This window comes from Harpia harpyja, chromosome 5, assembly GCF_026419915.1.
Source record: "Harpia harpyja isolate bHarHar1 chromosome 5, bHarHar1 primary haplotype, whole genome shotgun sequence".
Classification (NCBI taxonomy): Eukaryota; Metazoa; Chordata; class Aves; order Accipitriformes; family Accipitridae; genus Harpia; species Harpia harpyja.
The window spans coordinates 79,737,374-79,753,040 of record NC_068944.1 but is presented as its reverse complement, the minus strand read 5'-3'; the positions used below and the strand labels follow the sequence as shown (position 1 = coordinate 79,753,040).

The following is a 15,667-nucleotide window of genomic DNA, read 5'->3' as shown; positions in this document are numbered from 1 at the left end:
CTACAGAAAATCTTTGTCCTTCAATGTTTGCTGTGTGTGAAAGGGAAAAATACAGGGGTATCTTTGTCCTGGTTTCAGCTGGGATAGAGTTAACTGTCTTCCTAGTAGCTGGTACAGTGCTATGTTTTGAGTTCAGAGCGAAGAATGTTGATAACACTGATGTTTTCAGTTGTTGCTCAGTAGTGTTTAGACTAATGTCAAGGATTTTTCAGCTTCTCATGCCCAGCCAGTGAGAAAGCTGGAGGGGCACAAGAAGTTGGCACAGGACACAGCCAGGGCACCTGACCCAAACTGGCCAACGGTGTATTCCATACCATGTGACATCCCATCCAGTATAGGAATGGGGAAGTGGGGGGCAGGGATTCGCCGCTCGGGGACTGGCTGGGTGTCGGTCGGTGGGTGGTGAGCAATTGCACTGCGCATCATTTGTACATTCCAATCCTTTCATTATTGCTGTTGTCATTTTATTAGTGTTATCATTATCATTATTAGTTTCTTCTTTTCTGTTCTATTAAACCGTTCTTATCTCAACCCACGGGTTTTGCTTCTTTTCCCGATTTTCTCCCCCATCCCACTGGGTGGGGGGGAGTGAGTGAGCGGCTGCGTGGTGTTTAGTTGCTGGCTGGGGTTAAACCACGACAATCTTGTTCAATGAATAATATGGTAAATTTTTTTGGCTTTCAGAAAGCAGTGTTCCAAGAGATAACTGTTGCTGAAACATCATGAAGTTGTTATCAGGCAACAGTGGGACTACAGTAAACTTTAAAACTATATTCCTGTTTAATGCTGATTTTTGGTACATTCTCCTCCTTAACTTGAAGTTCTTATAAGAAGTCTCTGTCCCTGAAATTTTACTTCACCTAAGATAAATGATTGTTATTCCGGAACATTGGGACTACAGTTACAGAGGGGATTCAGGCACTAAATTCCAACACGTGAGTACCACTGCCATTGATAGAATATCCATTTTATCTTTTAGTACCTAAACACCAAAGGCTAGTAAAAAAATAGTACATTCACTTCTGGTACCAAGTGTGGTCACTTAAGTCTGATAATACTAGGGAGCTGGGAATACAGCTCACAGGAAGTCCTGGTTTATTCTGGTATATTCATAAAATAGGCATTTCCTGTCTATCTCAGGTACAGGTAGATACAGGGAACGGCAATGACAGGGTGAACATGTTGTGCAGGCAGTGCTCTGTGTGGCACGTTGGCTCTTGTGAGGCCAGTTCTCATGCACAGAAAAGGGAGCCTGCTGCTTAATTCAGAGTTGTGACTTCCACTGAACACCTAGCGCCTAGCAATTTGACGATACAACATGACATCTAAGATCCTCTGTGAGCTTAGTCTCAGACTGAGAGGTGATGGGCTATAAAGCTAACTTTTTATCCTTAAAATGGCTTTTGCTATTACCAAGCGAATTAGTTATTCTGCAGTATTTGTATACACCTACAACATCTGGTAATCAATGTATCACTAAAAGTGTCATTCTAGTTCTGGTCAGGAACATACTTTTACACTGAATGCACCATGCTGAGCAAGATTAAATTCTACAAATCTGAACAAATACAGCAAAATTATAAATGTTAATGTAATCTGTGATTATAGAAATATTAAATTTCTAACTTGTCTGTTACAGAATGATGCCGGAGCAGGTAGGTTTGGGAAAGGCTGGGGAGGTATGGAATGCCGTAAGAATTACACAAAATAGGGCTACCATATATATATATATATATATATATATATATATATATATATATAAAATAGTATATATATCTATGTCCTGGTTTCGGCTGGGATAGAGTTAATTTTTTTTCTAGTAGCTGGTATAGTGTTATGTTTTGGATTTAGTATGAGAAGACTGTTGATAACACACTGATGTTTTCAGTTATTGCTAAGTAGTGTTTAGACTAAGTCAATTTATACTAAGTTTATACATAAAGTCAAGGATTTTTCAGCTTCTCATGCCCAGCCAGCAAGAAGGCTGGAGGGGCACAAGAAGTTGGGAGGGGACACAGCTGGGACAGCAGACCCAAACTGGCTAAAGGGGTATTCCATACCATGTGACATCATGCCTAGTATATAAACTGGGGGGAGTGGGGCTGGGGGGAGCCGCCACTCGGGAACTGGGCATCGGTTGGCAGGTAGTGAGCAATTGTATTGCGCATCACTTGTTTTCTATATTCCAATTCTTTTATTTTATTATTATTATCATCATCATTATCATTATTTTTCTTCCTTTCTGTCCTATTAAACTGTCTTTACCTCAACCCAGGAGTTCTACTTTTTTTTCCAGTTCTCTCCCCCATCCCACTGGGTGGGGGGAGAGTGAGCAAGCAGCTGTGTGGTGCTTAGTTGCTGGCTGGGGTTAAACCACATCAATCTATATAGCCTATCTTCCTCTGTAGAGTAAAATAATCTCTATCTGCATCATCTGGCAGAGAACAACTGTATTTATCATTACAGTTCATTTTGGGACCCACCAATAACTGGATCTGATTCATTACTAAGAGCAGACAAAATAAGTATACATACAGCATTCATTTACGAATTTGTACGTATGTAACAAATTATGGGTTGTATCTGAAATGGTATACATTTATACAATATGGAATAACCGTAAGAAATCCATTTCAGCTTTTTTTCCAATGTTGGCCCTTCTTCCCTCCTTTCTTTTTTTTTTTCTCACTTAGCTTTATTTCTAGGTTTACCTCCTCATGTTAAAATGATAATTCCTCTTGATTCTTGCAGATTTTTACCACCATCTGTATTAATATGGAAATCAGCTTAATTTTTTTTCAGATTAGACAATCTATTTTTCTGCACATTCACTTCACAACATTTTCAACAAACAGTAAAATAATCGTTAATTGTTACAGATATGTAAATTATATAAAGCCTGCTAAATTATATAAAGACTGCTACCATGGGAGCTGGCATCCTAAAAAAAGAGCTGAAGTTTTAAAGACCCTGCTGAAGTTACCTTCAGGAACCGATGCAACCTCTTGCCTCCATCTGTCAGCCACGTACCTGAACTGGTTTGCTGAGCTTGCAGCTAGCATCACAAGTGGGTAATCATGAAACCCAAGCTAACGGGAATGGGAAATTCAGAAGCCTAGTTCCATGTGAGAGCATTCTTCCCTGCCATCTCTTTAGACTATGGCACAAAGATCGGGGAGGGGGGGGAAATCCCAATTTGGCAATGCTGCTGGATGCCAAGCAGAGACAGTCCAAGCTGAGGAAAAAAACCCCAAACAGCTAAGTAACCAAACATTATGTACAGCGTTTTCTCGACAGCCTCTGGCTCTACGTTCTGTCCTGCAAGACACTAACACAACAGCATGAACCTACAGGCTAATCTGGAGTGTTTTAAAGCTGCATGGTTAAGCTTGGTACCAAACTACTACAAGAAAGTTACATGAGATGAAACACTTCTGAGCTTGTAAATTCCAGCAGCCTTATTCCTTCCATTGTTATGAGTCCCTTCTTTCCTTGTCTTTACATGGAAAGATGTGCTAGCAAATGAACGTCCCCTCCTCGCCGCAGTCACTTAATGAATTGGAGTTACATTGTCAAGAAAGTTACTACTTGGCCAAGACAGCATTTTAGATACTTAATTAAACTCCCCACTCAGCTAAAAAGGAGCCCTAAAAACAGGTCTTTCTCCATTAATAGCATGTCAATTTCTTTTTTTATGGCCTTTCAGCTGCTTCTTTCAGCTCACCGCCTAAAGCAATACTTCCATTATACATAAGGAAACAAACCAATAACAAAACAGAACCAATAGGCTTAGAAAATGGTAAATACGAAAGCTGAGCATGTACTGCTGGACAAGACCATAACCATAGATAAGGGCAAAAAGTTGTTTACAATATTTTTTCTCCTGTAAACCAAAAAGGTGCCTCCCATATTTGATTCATTATTAGATACAAAGAAAAGATAACTGTACCTGAGAAACAATTGGTTTTTGAACAGTTTTTCCAGTTAATGCGCATGTGTGCCATGTCTGTGTGTATTTTTCTTTCCTGGACTGCACCAAAGTATTGAATTTTCTATTTTTCATTCTTCCCTTCTGAAAGTGGAATTTTTTTTGTCTGCTGAAAATATTTCCTGAGCATAACATAAAGAGACTCTTACTTTAGTTCTTTGTTTTAAGCATCTTGGCAATTTAATAATTTTATTAGAAACATACTGTGATAAGGTTGCCTGATACCACATGACTTTAATGGGCAAATTGTGCCATAGGAGTCTAATGCTGAACACATTTCCACTCACTAACCACGAAGAGTACTGCCTATGGTGCTTAGAGGCATCATAAACAAGTTACTTTCTCATTCCCCTTTGACAGTCAGTGATTATATGGAATTAAATAGTATTTCTATGATCATTTTTTGGTTTTGAAGGTCCCCAGGATTTTGGGCATGAATTTTCCCATCTTCTTGTCTTTGGCATCTGTGTCATACTCCTCTTCACTTGGACTTGTATGTTCATCCTTTTTGCAGAAGACCTCAAATCTACTGTAGACTCGCTTCTCCTTCCGCATATTCTCCATTTTTTTCAGAAGGGTATCTCTATCCTCTGATGGTTGCCGCTGAAGATTTCGTTTCTGGCTCCCAAAACTCTCTGACCTGTGGATGTTACAGCTTTTCTCTTTCTCGCCTTTCCTTTCCAAGCTTGTAGTTGACTTAGAAAGATCAGGATTACTAGTGGATGGTAGTTGCTTGGCCAGTTCAGCTCTGTTCTTCTGACTGTTTGCAGAGATTTGTTCCAAAATCACCTTGGTATCATCACGGAGGTTGCTGCTGTACAGGATGTTAGCTGTGGATGAAGGAAATCTCCCCTGTGTTAGCTGGCTGCTTTTGGGGGGAAGTGGTGTTGCAAATTTAGGCGTTTTTTCTTCCTCCATCATTTCCTGACAGTCCCCTATGGAAGATCGTTTGAGAACCACAGCCTGCTTGTCAGATTTTCCACTCTCAGAAGTGGATTCCTCCTCCAATTTCTTTTCACCTTTTGGGTTCAAAAGCTGCTTCAGCCGTAGTGACCCTTTTCTTAAAAATTCCATTGGATTTTGTTCTTGTTTTGAACAGTCTTCCTCAGATTTATTGAGAGAGCTGTCAGATCCTTGACTTCTAGATAAGTTTTCAAGAACTGATGTGGTACTTGTCCTGATCTGTGGTTTCTTCAGTTCTGTATTGACTAATTTTTGAGAGTCTTCTTTGAATGTCACTCTTTCCTTCTTCTCTGGAAGAGTCAATTTCTGAGTGTCTCCTACAAATATAAGACTCTCCTTCTCTGGAAGAGCAGGTTTATTCTCTATGGGGTAAAACCGAGATGATAATTTGTCCACCTTAGTGCTAATGTGTGCCAGGGGATCTTTACTCAGTGTGTCAACAAGCTGGGGGGTTGATGAGGCCATTCCAAATGGTCTGTCAGCCTCTCCATGCACTTTGTAAGTACTGCAGGAGTCTTTGGAGTCTAGTATCCTACTCTCCAGAATCTTATATTGCACAGATTTGGTACATTTCTTCTCTGTGTTCTGTGATTCTTCCTGTAGATAACTGGAAACAGCTTTGGTATGCGTGACTGCAGCTCGCTCTGTGTCTTTGCCCACAGCTTTGTACTTCTCTAAAAGTTCTGCCACTTTAGATGAGGCAGCCATCTTTATAGTTTCATTGTCTTTTGTCAACTCACTGGACATCTGTTCTTTTTGGATCATCTGAACCTTTTCTATTGCGGTGTTAGGCTGATCTAACTTGGCAGCACTGAAAATCAGAGAGGACCTGAGTCTTGAGCTCCTCTGGATCAAAGGATTTATTCTGGACCTAAAAGCATCTTGTTTCATTATAGGCGTTTCTTCACCTACTCTATCAGGATCTGCAAATTCTTTGGCACTTTCAATTCCCAGTGACTTGCTATTAAAAGACATAGGGGACTTGAATGCTGGGATGAGGTCAGTGGGGTGCTTTGTGAGGGTATCCCCAAGAACATCATTATATGCCTCTGATTCCATAGGCATTGGAAGACCTTCTTCCGGTTCGGACTGGTATGCACTAAGGTATGAAGAAATCCTCCAGTTACGTAAACCTGTTCTATTTTCCTGTGTGTTCTTGTCTTCATCTTGGTCCTCATCTTTGTCTTGTAGGAACAGGCGTTGTTCCAGACTTTGCTTCTGTGTAGGAGATGTCTGGCAAATAAATTTCTGTCCTATATTCTGCCTTCTTAACATCATTCCCATTGGGCCGTTGCCTGCAGGATTCAGCTGATCAGAGCCATGTCTCACTTCCCTGGAAGAATTTGAAGGTACGTAATCCAGCCTTAAGGGGAAACCCTCCTGTGGAAAACTGGATTCAAGTTCAGGGTATCTGGGTCCCTCTCCATAGTCTTCCAGTTCATTGAATCCTGGCCTACCACCTCGGATTCTCTCAAAGAGTCCCTGAGGTCTGCCAGAAAGATGGGGATGTTCAAACTGATACTGGTAGAACTGATCCTTCTGAAAATGACTAGATTGGATTTTAAATTCATCCATATTGTTCATGAACATCTGCCTGGCATACTGTTTAGAAGAAGCAAAATTTTCAAATGTTCCTTCTGCAAAACTGTGTCTCTTAAAAGCATCCAACTCCAACTGCTTGGAACGGAGAAAACCCCTGACAGGATCCATCTGAGCATTCTCCATTTCTACCTTTTTATACATTCGCATGGCTGACCCCTCGACAGTATGGCGCAACATGTCATCCCGCCTGAAATTTGACAGGAAGTACCTGTCGGGATCAATTCTGTCCATAAAGGAGGGAAAAAGATTGTCATCCCTCTGGAACATCAGGGGTGCTTTTTTGGGAAAGAAAGGCATGTTACTGCCAAAGGGAGTCATGGCAAACGTGTTCTCTGCCTTTGCCAAGACATTGGCTGGAGGAACAAGAGGTTCTGACTGTGCAAACAAAATTCGGAATTCTTCATCAAAGCTGGCCACCAGCTCGCCCTGAAAGATGTGTGCAATGCTTCTGTGAATCTTCTCAAAAGACCACATAAAACTACAAAGAGAAATAGAAGTAATGATAGTGCATTAGCATCAAGTAACTCGATTGTACCACTTTACATTAAACCATTTGCTTGCCTGAAGAAAATTCTCCTGATGTTATTTACTGCTCAGGCAGCCATTCGTTACACACTATTGTTTCCAAGTCTCATAGTTATGAATTAGAGCAACCAAGTTGGTGAGGGGCCTTGAGCACAAGTCTTATGAGGAGCGGCTGAGGGATCTGGGGTTGTTCATTCTAGAAAAGAGGAGGCTGAGGGGAGACCTTATCGCTCTCTACAACTACCTGAAAGGGGGTTGTAGTGAGGTGGGTGTTGGTCTCTTCTGTCAGGTGGCTGGAGATAGGACAAGAGGAAATGGCCTCAAGTTGAGGCAAGGGAGATTTAGGTTAGATATTAGGAAAAATTTTTTTACTGAGAGGGTTGTCAAACATTGGAATGGGCTGCCCAGGGAAGTGGTTGAGTCACCATCCCTGGAGGTATTCAAAAAGCAAGTGGACAGGGTACTCCAGGGCATGGTTTAGGGAGCATTGTTAATGGTTGGACTCGATGATCTCAAAGGTCTTTTCCAACTGAAATGATTCTATGATTCTATGATTCTATTCTATGAATTGATTTGGCATCACATCTTTGCATAGGATTTTACAAGACAATAAATGACTTCTGTTCTAAAAAAGCCAGTCAGTTGTAACAACAGCAAGAGAGTGAGCTGATGATAATCCTTATATGAAGTAGATGTTCCTGCAATTACTTTGGGTTGTAATTGGTTTTTGTAACTCAAATGTTGTGCCCATCTTTGAAAAGAGCAAAAGGATCAACTAGGAACTACAGCAAGTCAGCCTTACCTCAGTGAGGGAAAGTTGTGGAGCAAATCTTCCTGGCAGCCATTTCCAGGCACAGGAATAACAGAAAGACAACTGGGATCAGACTGCAGGGATTTACCAAGGCAAACCATGCCTGACCCAATCTGATTGCCTTCTACAAAGAGAAGGCTGGCTGCGTGGACAAGGGGACAGCTGAAGATGAGGTTTTTCTTGACTTTAGCAAGGGTTTCCACATGGTCTTTACATAAGTATCTCTGTAGCCAAATTGGAACACTGCAGACTGAACAAGTGTGCCACACAGTAAATGGGAAACTGTTTGGATTGTCAGGCTTACCTCGTGGTGGTCAGTGACTTGAAGTCTGACTGGTGGACAGTTACAAGTGGTGTTCCCTGGGGGTCAGGGCTTGGGGAAATAGTCTTTAACACTGCCATTAATGACCTGGACAACAGGATGACACCAGATTGGGGGGATGGCGCAGCTGATGTGCCAATCAGGGGGACCTCAACAGGCTGGGGAAATGTGCTGACAGGAACTTCATGAAATTCAGCAAAGGCAAATGCAGAATTTTGCACCTGGGATGGAGCAACCCCATACACCAATACAGGCTGAGGATGACTATCTAGAAAGCAGCTTGGCTGACAACGACTTGGGGGTTCTGGCAAGCAACAAGATGAAAAAAGACAGCAGCATCTTTGCAGCAATGGTGGCTCAACACGTACAGGGATGCAGTAGTAGAAGTGCAGCCAACAGGTCAATGGAAGTGATTATCCCCCCCTAGTCAGCACTTGTGAGACTGTATCTGGAGTACTGAGTCCAGTTTTCACAGAATCACAGAATGGTTGATATTGGAAGGGACCTCTGGCAGTCCAACCCCCCCGTCACGCAAGGCCACCTAGAGCCAGTTGTCCAGGCGGTTTTTTAATACTTCTAAAGAAAGAGACTCCACAAGGTCCCTGGGCAACCTATTCCAGTGCTCAATCATCTGCACAGTAAGAAAGTGTTTCCTTATGTTCAAATGGAACTTCCTGCGTTTCAGTTTGTGCCCATTGCCTCTGGTCCTGCCACTGGGCACCACTGACCAACCCTAATCCAACAGCTCCCTTCAAAGCAGAACAGTTAAAGAAACCAAGGAGTAGGCATTTATGTTTCGAGAGCAAGTTACTTGTATGGAATTACCCATGCCTTTATTGTTAACAACTATACTATACCCATGTTATGCCCGAGTATCTCAGTCAAGGGGTGTATGTTATTGTGTCTCATTTTCTATTGTTAGACCAAAGCATATCTTATATCCTTGCTCGTAACCAAAATCTACTCCAGTCTGTCAAAATCACTGGAATAGGTTGCCCGGGGACCTTGTGGAGTCTCTCTCCTTAGAGATACTCAAAAACCATCTGGACACAGTCCTGGACAACTGGCTCTAGGTGGCCCTGCTTGAGCAGGGGTGCGTGGAATGAGTGCTGGAGGTGACTTATCGGTATGTGTCCCCCACTTCTTAAGGGGAGGTAAACCTCCAGGGTGGAAACTAGTGGATATGCAAGGAATCTGTTCCATAATAATTCCCTAAGCAACATAACCTGCACCCTTAGATGTTAGCAACACCAAGGGAGCTTGGTGTGCTGACCCTAAGAGAAGCAACACAGAGGGTCAAGCGGAGTGGAGATGCCACAGCCAGGCTCTGTGATATCATCGCAGGGACAGGGAACTGCAAGGATAGGAACAAGAACAGTAGGTCCCTGCACTGAATCCACTGAAGCAAGGAGGTGAAATAATGGGGGTTCTGTCAACGCTACTGTCTTACTTCTGATTTATATCATAAGTGCCCAGTTCTGGAGTAGTGACATGCTAAATCATGTTCTCTGGGTGAACTTTGCTCATTATAATACCAAAACACACCCCCATCCCAAAAGCTACCTGCCTTCAAAGTGCAACCACCCCTCACTGACCACGTGCTCTGAATTTTCTCTAGCATATACCTTTAAAAGTAAAGCAATAAGATTTTACACCAATCATAATAAAGGTATGTATGACTAGAGTCACTCAAGCTCCACCTAAAAATAAGAAAATATAAAAGGGGTTAAGAGACGAGGAATGTTAGGGAAAACACCATCATAGACAAGTTGGGAAGACATCGCTGACTTCTGGGATCAGTCAACAGGCCGAACCTCTCTTCCCTGCCATAGGGATGCCTATTGGGTAAGATTCGAACCCTCAGTTATACTGAGTGCTTCCCCGGGAAACTTAGAAGTCTCTATAGAGTTTTTTCCATAATTTAGTGTGCTTGTAGTCGACTGTATTATTATTTGCACATGCTTTGCAGACAGTGTATTTATCACCGGCAATCCAAAAGAACCTGTACTCCTGTTGCTTTAATAAACTGTATTAATCTAGCTGTGATAGTTCATTGAACGCAACCAAACTCCCTAAGTCTGGCAATTCTAGTCCATTGAATGTGGCTAAATTGAAAGTACAGGGCACTATTAGTGCATCCATAATCACGATAGTTCAATATATTGAACGCGACCAGACTTACAGTGCTGAATTGGACATCACTCAGAATTTAAACCTAGCCACCCCCAGCCCCTCTGACATCTGAGGATAAGCTGGTATGCAAGGGGATTTATTTTCTGCCACACTTCTTTATGCTTTAATGCAACAGGGGGGTTGGACAAGACTGCCAGAGGTCCTTTCCAACCTCAACCATTCTGTGATTCTGTACAGGAAGGAGGAACATGTTCAGTCTTATGGTGTTTGTCTTCCCAAGTCAAGCTCTGCTTTCCTGGGAATGGCTAGATATCTGCCTGCCGATGGGAAGTAGTGAATGGATTCCTTATTTTGCTTTGCTTGTATGTGCAGGTTTGCTTTAGCTATGTATTGGGTCTGGCTGAGATGGAGTTAATACTCCCCATAGCAGCCCTCATAGCACTGTGCTCTGCATCAGTAGCTAGAAAGGTGTTGATAACACACCAGTGTTTTGGCTACTGCTGAGCAGTGCTGGCACAGCATCAAGGCTGTCTCTCCAACATTTTTGCCCCCCCCTCAATGGCAGGCTGGGGCAGGGCAAGATCTCGGGAGGGGACATAACCAAGACAGCTGACCTAAACTAACCAAACAGATATTCCATACCATATGACGTCAGCTCAGATATAAAAGCTAAGTAAAGGGAGACGGAGGGGGGGCATTTTTGACTTCCGGAGCAACCACTACGCGTTCTGAAGCCCTGCTTCCCAGGAAGTGGCTAGACATCGCCTGCTGATGGGAAGTAGAGAATAATATCATTTGTTTTTCTTTGCTTTCGCGCGCAACCTTGGCTTTCACTTTATTAAACTGTCCTTATCTTGACCCACGAGCCTTTTGTTATATTTTCTCCCCCCTGTCCAGCTGAGAAGGGGGAGTGATAGAGCGGCTTTGGTGGGCACCTGGCATCCAGCCAGGGTCAACCCACTACAAGCTATTAAACTGTCTTTATTGCAGCCCATGAGTTTTCTCACATTTGCCCTTCCAATTGTCTCCCACATCCTGCTGGGAGCAGTGAGCAAACATCTGTGTGGGGCTTAGCTGCCTACTGGGGTTAACCCACACCACCTTATAATTACTGTATCTTTTTTACAGATCGTTTAGACTCTTGATGTGAAGGAAGCTTGGCTTTTGGTGTCTGGGCTTGAAGGCTTGTTTAATTGGTGTATCTACCTCAGTTGCAAAATGGTGTATTTTTCCTAAAAATTGCTGCCCAGTATCCTTCAGTGATAAAAACTTTTGCCACTGACGTTCATTTGGAAGTGCCAAAGCACCGCTTTACCAATTAACCAGCCTCTTTCTCACTGAAACTGGAACATGTAACATTGCAGGGCTTCTCACCTGTAGTTGCCACTCAGCACCACCATGCAGTCCACCAAGAGGAATTTCTCTTTCACATGGCCTTTGAAGGACATCCCTGTGCGGCAGTAGTAGGTTGGACCAGAAACTGTCCTCACCCTTAGGAACTGCAAACCAGACAAGGCACTGACTCAGTTGGAAGCTGTAACTTCCCTCCACCTGCCCCTCCTTCTTCCCCTTTCTCTTTTAATTTCCATCCTGCCACCATTTTTATACTTCAACTCCAGTGATTCTGTCTGCATACACAATGGATAGATAAACCCATTTATTAGCGTGTCCCCAGCCTTCAGCCCTGTATTGTTGTGCCAGCTCTCCTAGCTTTCTTCATACTCATCTTTCCCTAGGCTCTGACCCATTTTCCCCTTTCTCAGGTTTTTACTGTGGTAACAGCCCTCTGCTTCCCAGGACATATCCCCCTCAGGATGTGAATTAGGAGCAGGGCAGGTCTTTGGTTTGCTCACCTCCACATAGTTAAGATTGACTCTGCATTTAGCAGCTGTATCGAGAAAAAGTTGAGAGTTCATTTCATCCAGCAAGATGTACACAGGCACTCTGCGAGCAGCAGCATCCAACACCTCAAAAAGCAGATCCACATCAGTGAAAATGTCCATCACTATGGCTACCACCTAGGAAAAGAACACAAGAAAGACGTCAGCGATCTGTGCCTGCTCCTGCCCCGACTGATCATGTTGCCCAGCACCTCACATTCCAAAGCTGCACTGCTGCACCACCTCCACTTCAACTTCCTTTTTAAGCAGGGACCTTCCCATTTAAAGGTTCCTTTAAACATTGTGGGCCCCAGAACCGGAAACAGAATTGCTATCTAAGGCACATATTCTGTATATGAGGGTGAGAAGTGAGGGTAAAATGTCACTGCCACTGAGCGTTCCCTTACTTATTCATCCAATGATAGCAGGTATTTTTTTTGGTCACATAACCACACTGGAAGGCTGTATTGAGCTGCTTGGCCACTACTTGCTCGCCCCCTCCAACACACCCATGCCATTTTTAGATACCTTCCTGGCAAACGTTTAGTCAGCCACTATATAGCTGCATCTATATGCTGATAATATGGGAAGTAGCTTCAAAGCTCTATCTCCCTCTCCTTCCCAACTCTTACTTTATCAGTGAGTATAAAATACCTGATGGAAGGGTGTAAGGAAGATGGAGCCAAACTCTTCTCAGTGGTACCCAGTGAAAGGACAAGTCACAAGACACAAATTGAAATATAGGAAATTCCAGTTAAACATAAGAAAAACCTCTTTTACTGTAAGGGTGATTGAACACTGGAACAGGTTGCCCAGAAAGGTTGTGGAGTCTCCATCCCTGGAGATACTCAAGGACATGTCCTAAGTAACCCCCTCTAATCAACCCTGCTTTGAGCAGGGGGGCTGGACTAGACCTTCTCCAGAGGTCCCCTTCAACCTCAACGATTCTGTGAACTCTTGGTATATTTTAGCATGGCTTTACACACTTTTCCATGAGATCAGAGAGCAGAGAGTAACAGTTAGAATCATCCTTCCCCTCTGTCAGGTCCTGGGAGCAAAGTAAGGGAATTAGTAGAGGACCAGATGCATTCTGATTCATCTTTTGCACACATATAATTTTATCTCTGCTCTAGCTGGGCTCTTCACTGTCTCACCTGTTGAGCTGCTCGAATCATTCTGCGGGCCTCCTCCTTAATGCTGGGATTGTCAGGGGGTGGTGGTTGCACGAGGGTTGTCACCTCTGTTCCCCTGAACCCAAAGACCATTGGCCAGCCCAGGTCAAGCTCAGGAACAGCAAGGTCTGAGTTCATGGGCCAGTAAGTCCCAGAAGATCCATCCATGTCATTGTCACCTGCGGTGTCTGTGCTACCTTCCTGGTTGGCGTACTGGGGTTTCTGGAGATTCTGTATGATGTGATCCACCTCTGAGTTGCAAAGAAAATCAGGGGCTGCTTCATCTGCCAGGAAGCGTTGGTAACTCTCTTTGCCCTCTTCAGTAAGCACATCCAGAGCTAAGCGGTAATACTCCTTGTAATGGGGGGGAAGATAGTTAGGATCAAGGGGATTGTCCCCCTGTGAGGAGCTTTGAGATCGACGAGCCATGAGGGGAGGGAGAGCTGTAAGAAAAGAATAACCAACAGTGAGAGCAGTTTCACTCCAGTGACACATCCATCCTCATAAATGGTGAGAGTTGGGAGTTCATGATGGCAAAATCAAAAAGGAAGAGATTCAAAGCACACAGACTAATGTTGGAGAAAGTTCATTCCAAATGGATGGGGAGCCTTAAATTAGGCAAAGGCAGTAATCACTTAAGCATTACTTTAACATAGTTAAATGGTTTGGGGCAAAATAAGGAACAAATCGAATCAGGCAGCAGTGTGATGAACAAGGATGATGCGTCTAACCAAATGCCCAACTTTCTTTTTTAGGCTGCCGATTGCTAAGCTTAAATTTATCTTTTGTTTTAAAGCTACCTTTTTTGTGGGTTTTTTTTCCCCCTCTAAAGAATAATGCTGCTGGTTATTATCTGGGCTCCATTAAAACTCATTTCCAAATGCTACAAAAATTATTAACTGTAATATGGCACTAACCAAAAAGCATATGCACATATACAAATGCACCCTCTGAATCCTTATAAATTGAGTGTTATAAACACCTCAGCATATGAATAGAAGCAGGGTATGAGTGGAACGTAGGCAAGTATAAGGGTATCCTGCTGTTGTAACATGGTCAGAAGTCAGACAAGCCTTCACGAGATCCATGAAGAAATAAAAAACAAGGGACATGATTGCTTCTTCAATCTCTTGATGTTAGGAAAAATCTGAGCTGAAGGGGCTCATATTCAATATTTGACAATTGTCTGTAGGGAACCTATTATTTGAGACTAAAGACAAATTTTATTTTAACCAATTCTTGGAAAAAAAGGTTGTCGTGCCAGAAATACAACTCGATAAATAATATCCTACTGATTTGCAAAGAACTCCAAAGCACTTTGGCTTCTGACCCTCAGTTAATGTCAATGCTCAGACATACTTTTCCTGGGGCCCCAGCACTGACATGCCAACAGAGGCTTCCTCATAATCAGAAAAAGAGCATGGCTGTCCTTGACCACTCATGCAAAGTTACAGTAATAGGAAGTGTGAGTATAGAGGGTGAAAGTGGATGCTATTGTCATTGCCATCCAACACTTCTGCTCCCCAAATGGAAGGGATTGCCATGGATGTGGGAGGAAGAAAAAAAGACTTCAGGCCCGTACTATCACTCTCATTAATAGCTGTCAGTATAAAGCCAGAATAGTTTCAAGATAAAGCCTAGAGTGGACTTTCTTATCTGACTACCTGCATAGCACTGATAAGTGCTATGTTACTCCTGCCTCAAACTCCCACAAGTTACTCCTGCTTCAGACTATAACTCCTAGTAGAGCTGCATGATACAATAGGAAGAAATATGGTCTTAATATAAAGATAGCACCTGAATCTAACAGGTCCCCGTGCAAAGTATTCCAACAGATAATTGTCTTTATAGCGTACACATGTAGCCTTATTTGTAGTCGAATTGTCTAGATTTATCTTCCCACTCTAATATCTCATTCTATCTTTTTTCTCTTAAAATAAAAAGCAGTCCACTATATACCTCCATTTTGGTGTGCTCAAGTCGCCTATTTACCTGCTCTTAACTATTTTAGTAGTGTCTTTAGCCTTTCATTTTAAGGAAATGCTCCCAGCATTCCATTCATTCTTGGATATGAGACCAACATATTCAGGTATAACCCGCAAAGGGGATGAATGGTCATGCAGACAGCAAACTGCTCATAATGCTAGCTTGCTCAGAACAGTAATGATGAGAGCCAACTACAGAAACAAATGAAGCAGCACCAGCAGAACCTTATTATACTGACTGGACAATCAAAATGGCAGAGGGAATATAATGTTGATGAAGTGGTGA

The 15,667-nt window shown here is 42.8% G+C and overlaps 1 protein-coding gene across 1 annotated transcript in view; it reads right to left on the bottom strand.

The window, feature by feature from the left end:
* Positions 1-1,754: 1,754 nt before the first annotated feature.
* Positions 1,755-15,667, bottom strand: part of FAM83H (family with sequence similarity 83 member H) — a 32,624-nt gene continuing 18,711 nt past the window's right edge. The window contains exons 2-5 of the mRNA XM_052788038.1: positions 13,379-13,839; positions 12,198-12,362; positions 11,719-11,843; positions 1,755-7,031 (exon numbers count right to left, since the gene is read on the bottom strand). Of these exons, the coding sequence (XP_052643998.1) occupies positions 4,385-7,031; positions 11,719-11,843; positions 12,198-12,362; positions 13,379-13,825 (3,384 nt within the window). The 5' untranslated portion in view covers positions 13,826-13,839 and the 3' untranslated portion in view covers positions 1,755-4,384. The remainder of the gene's footprint in view (positions 7,032-11,718; positions 11,844-12,197; positions 12,363-13,378; positions 13,840-15,667) is intronic.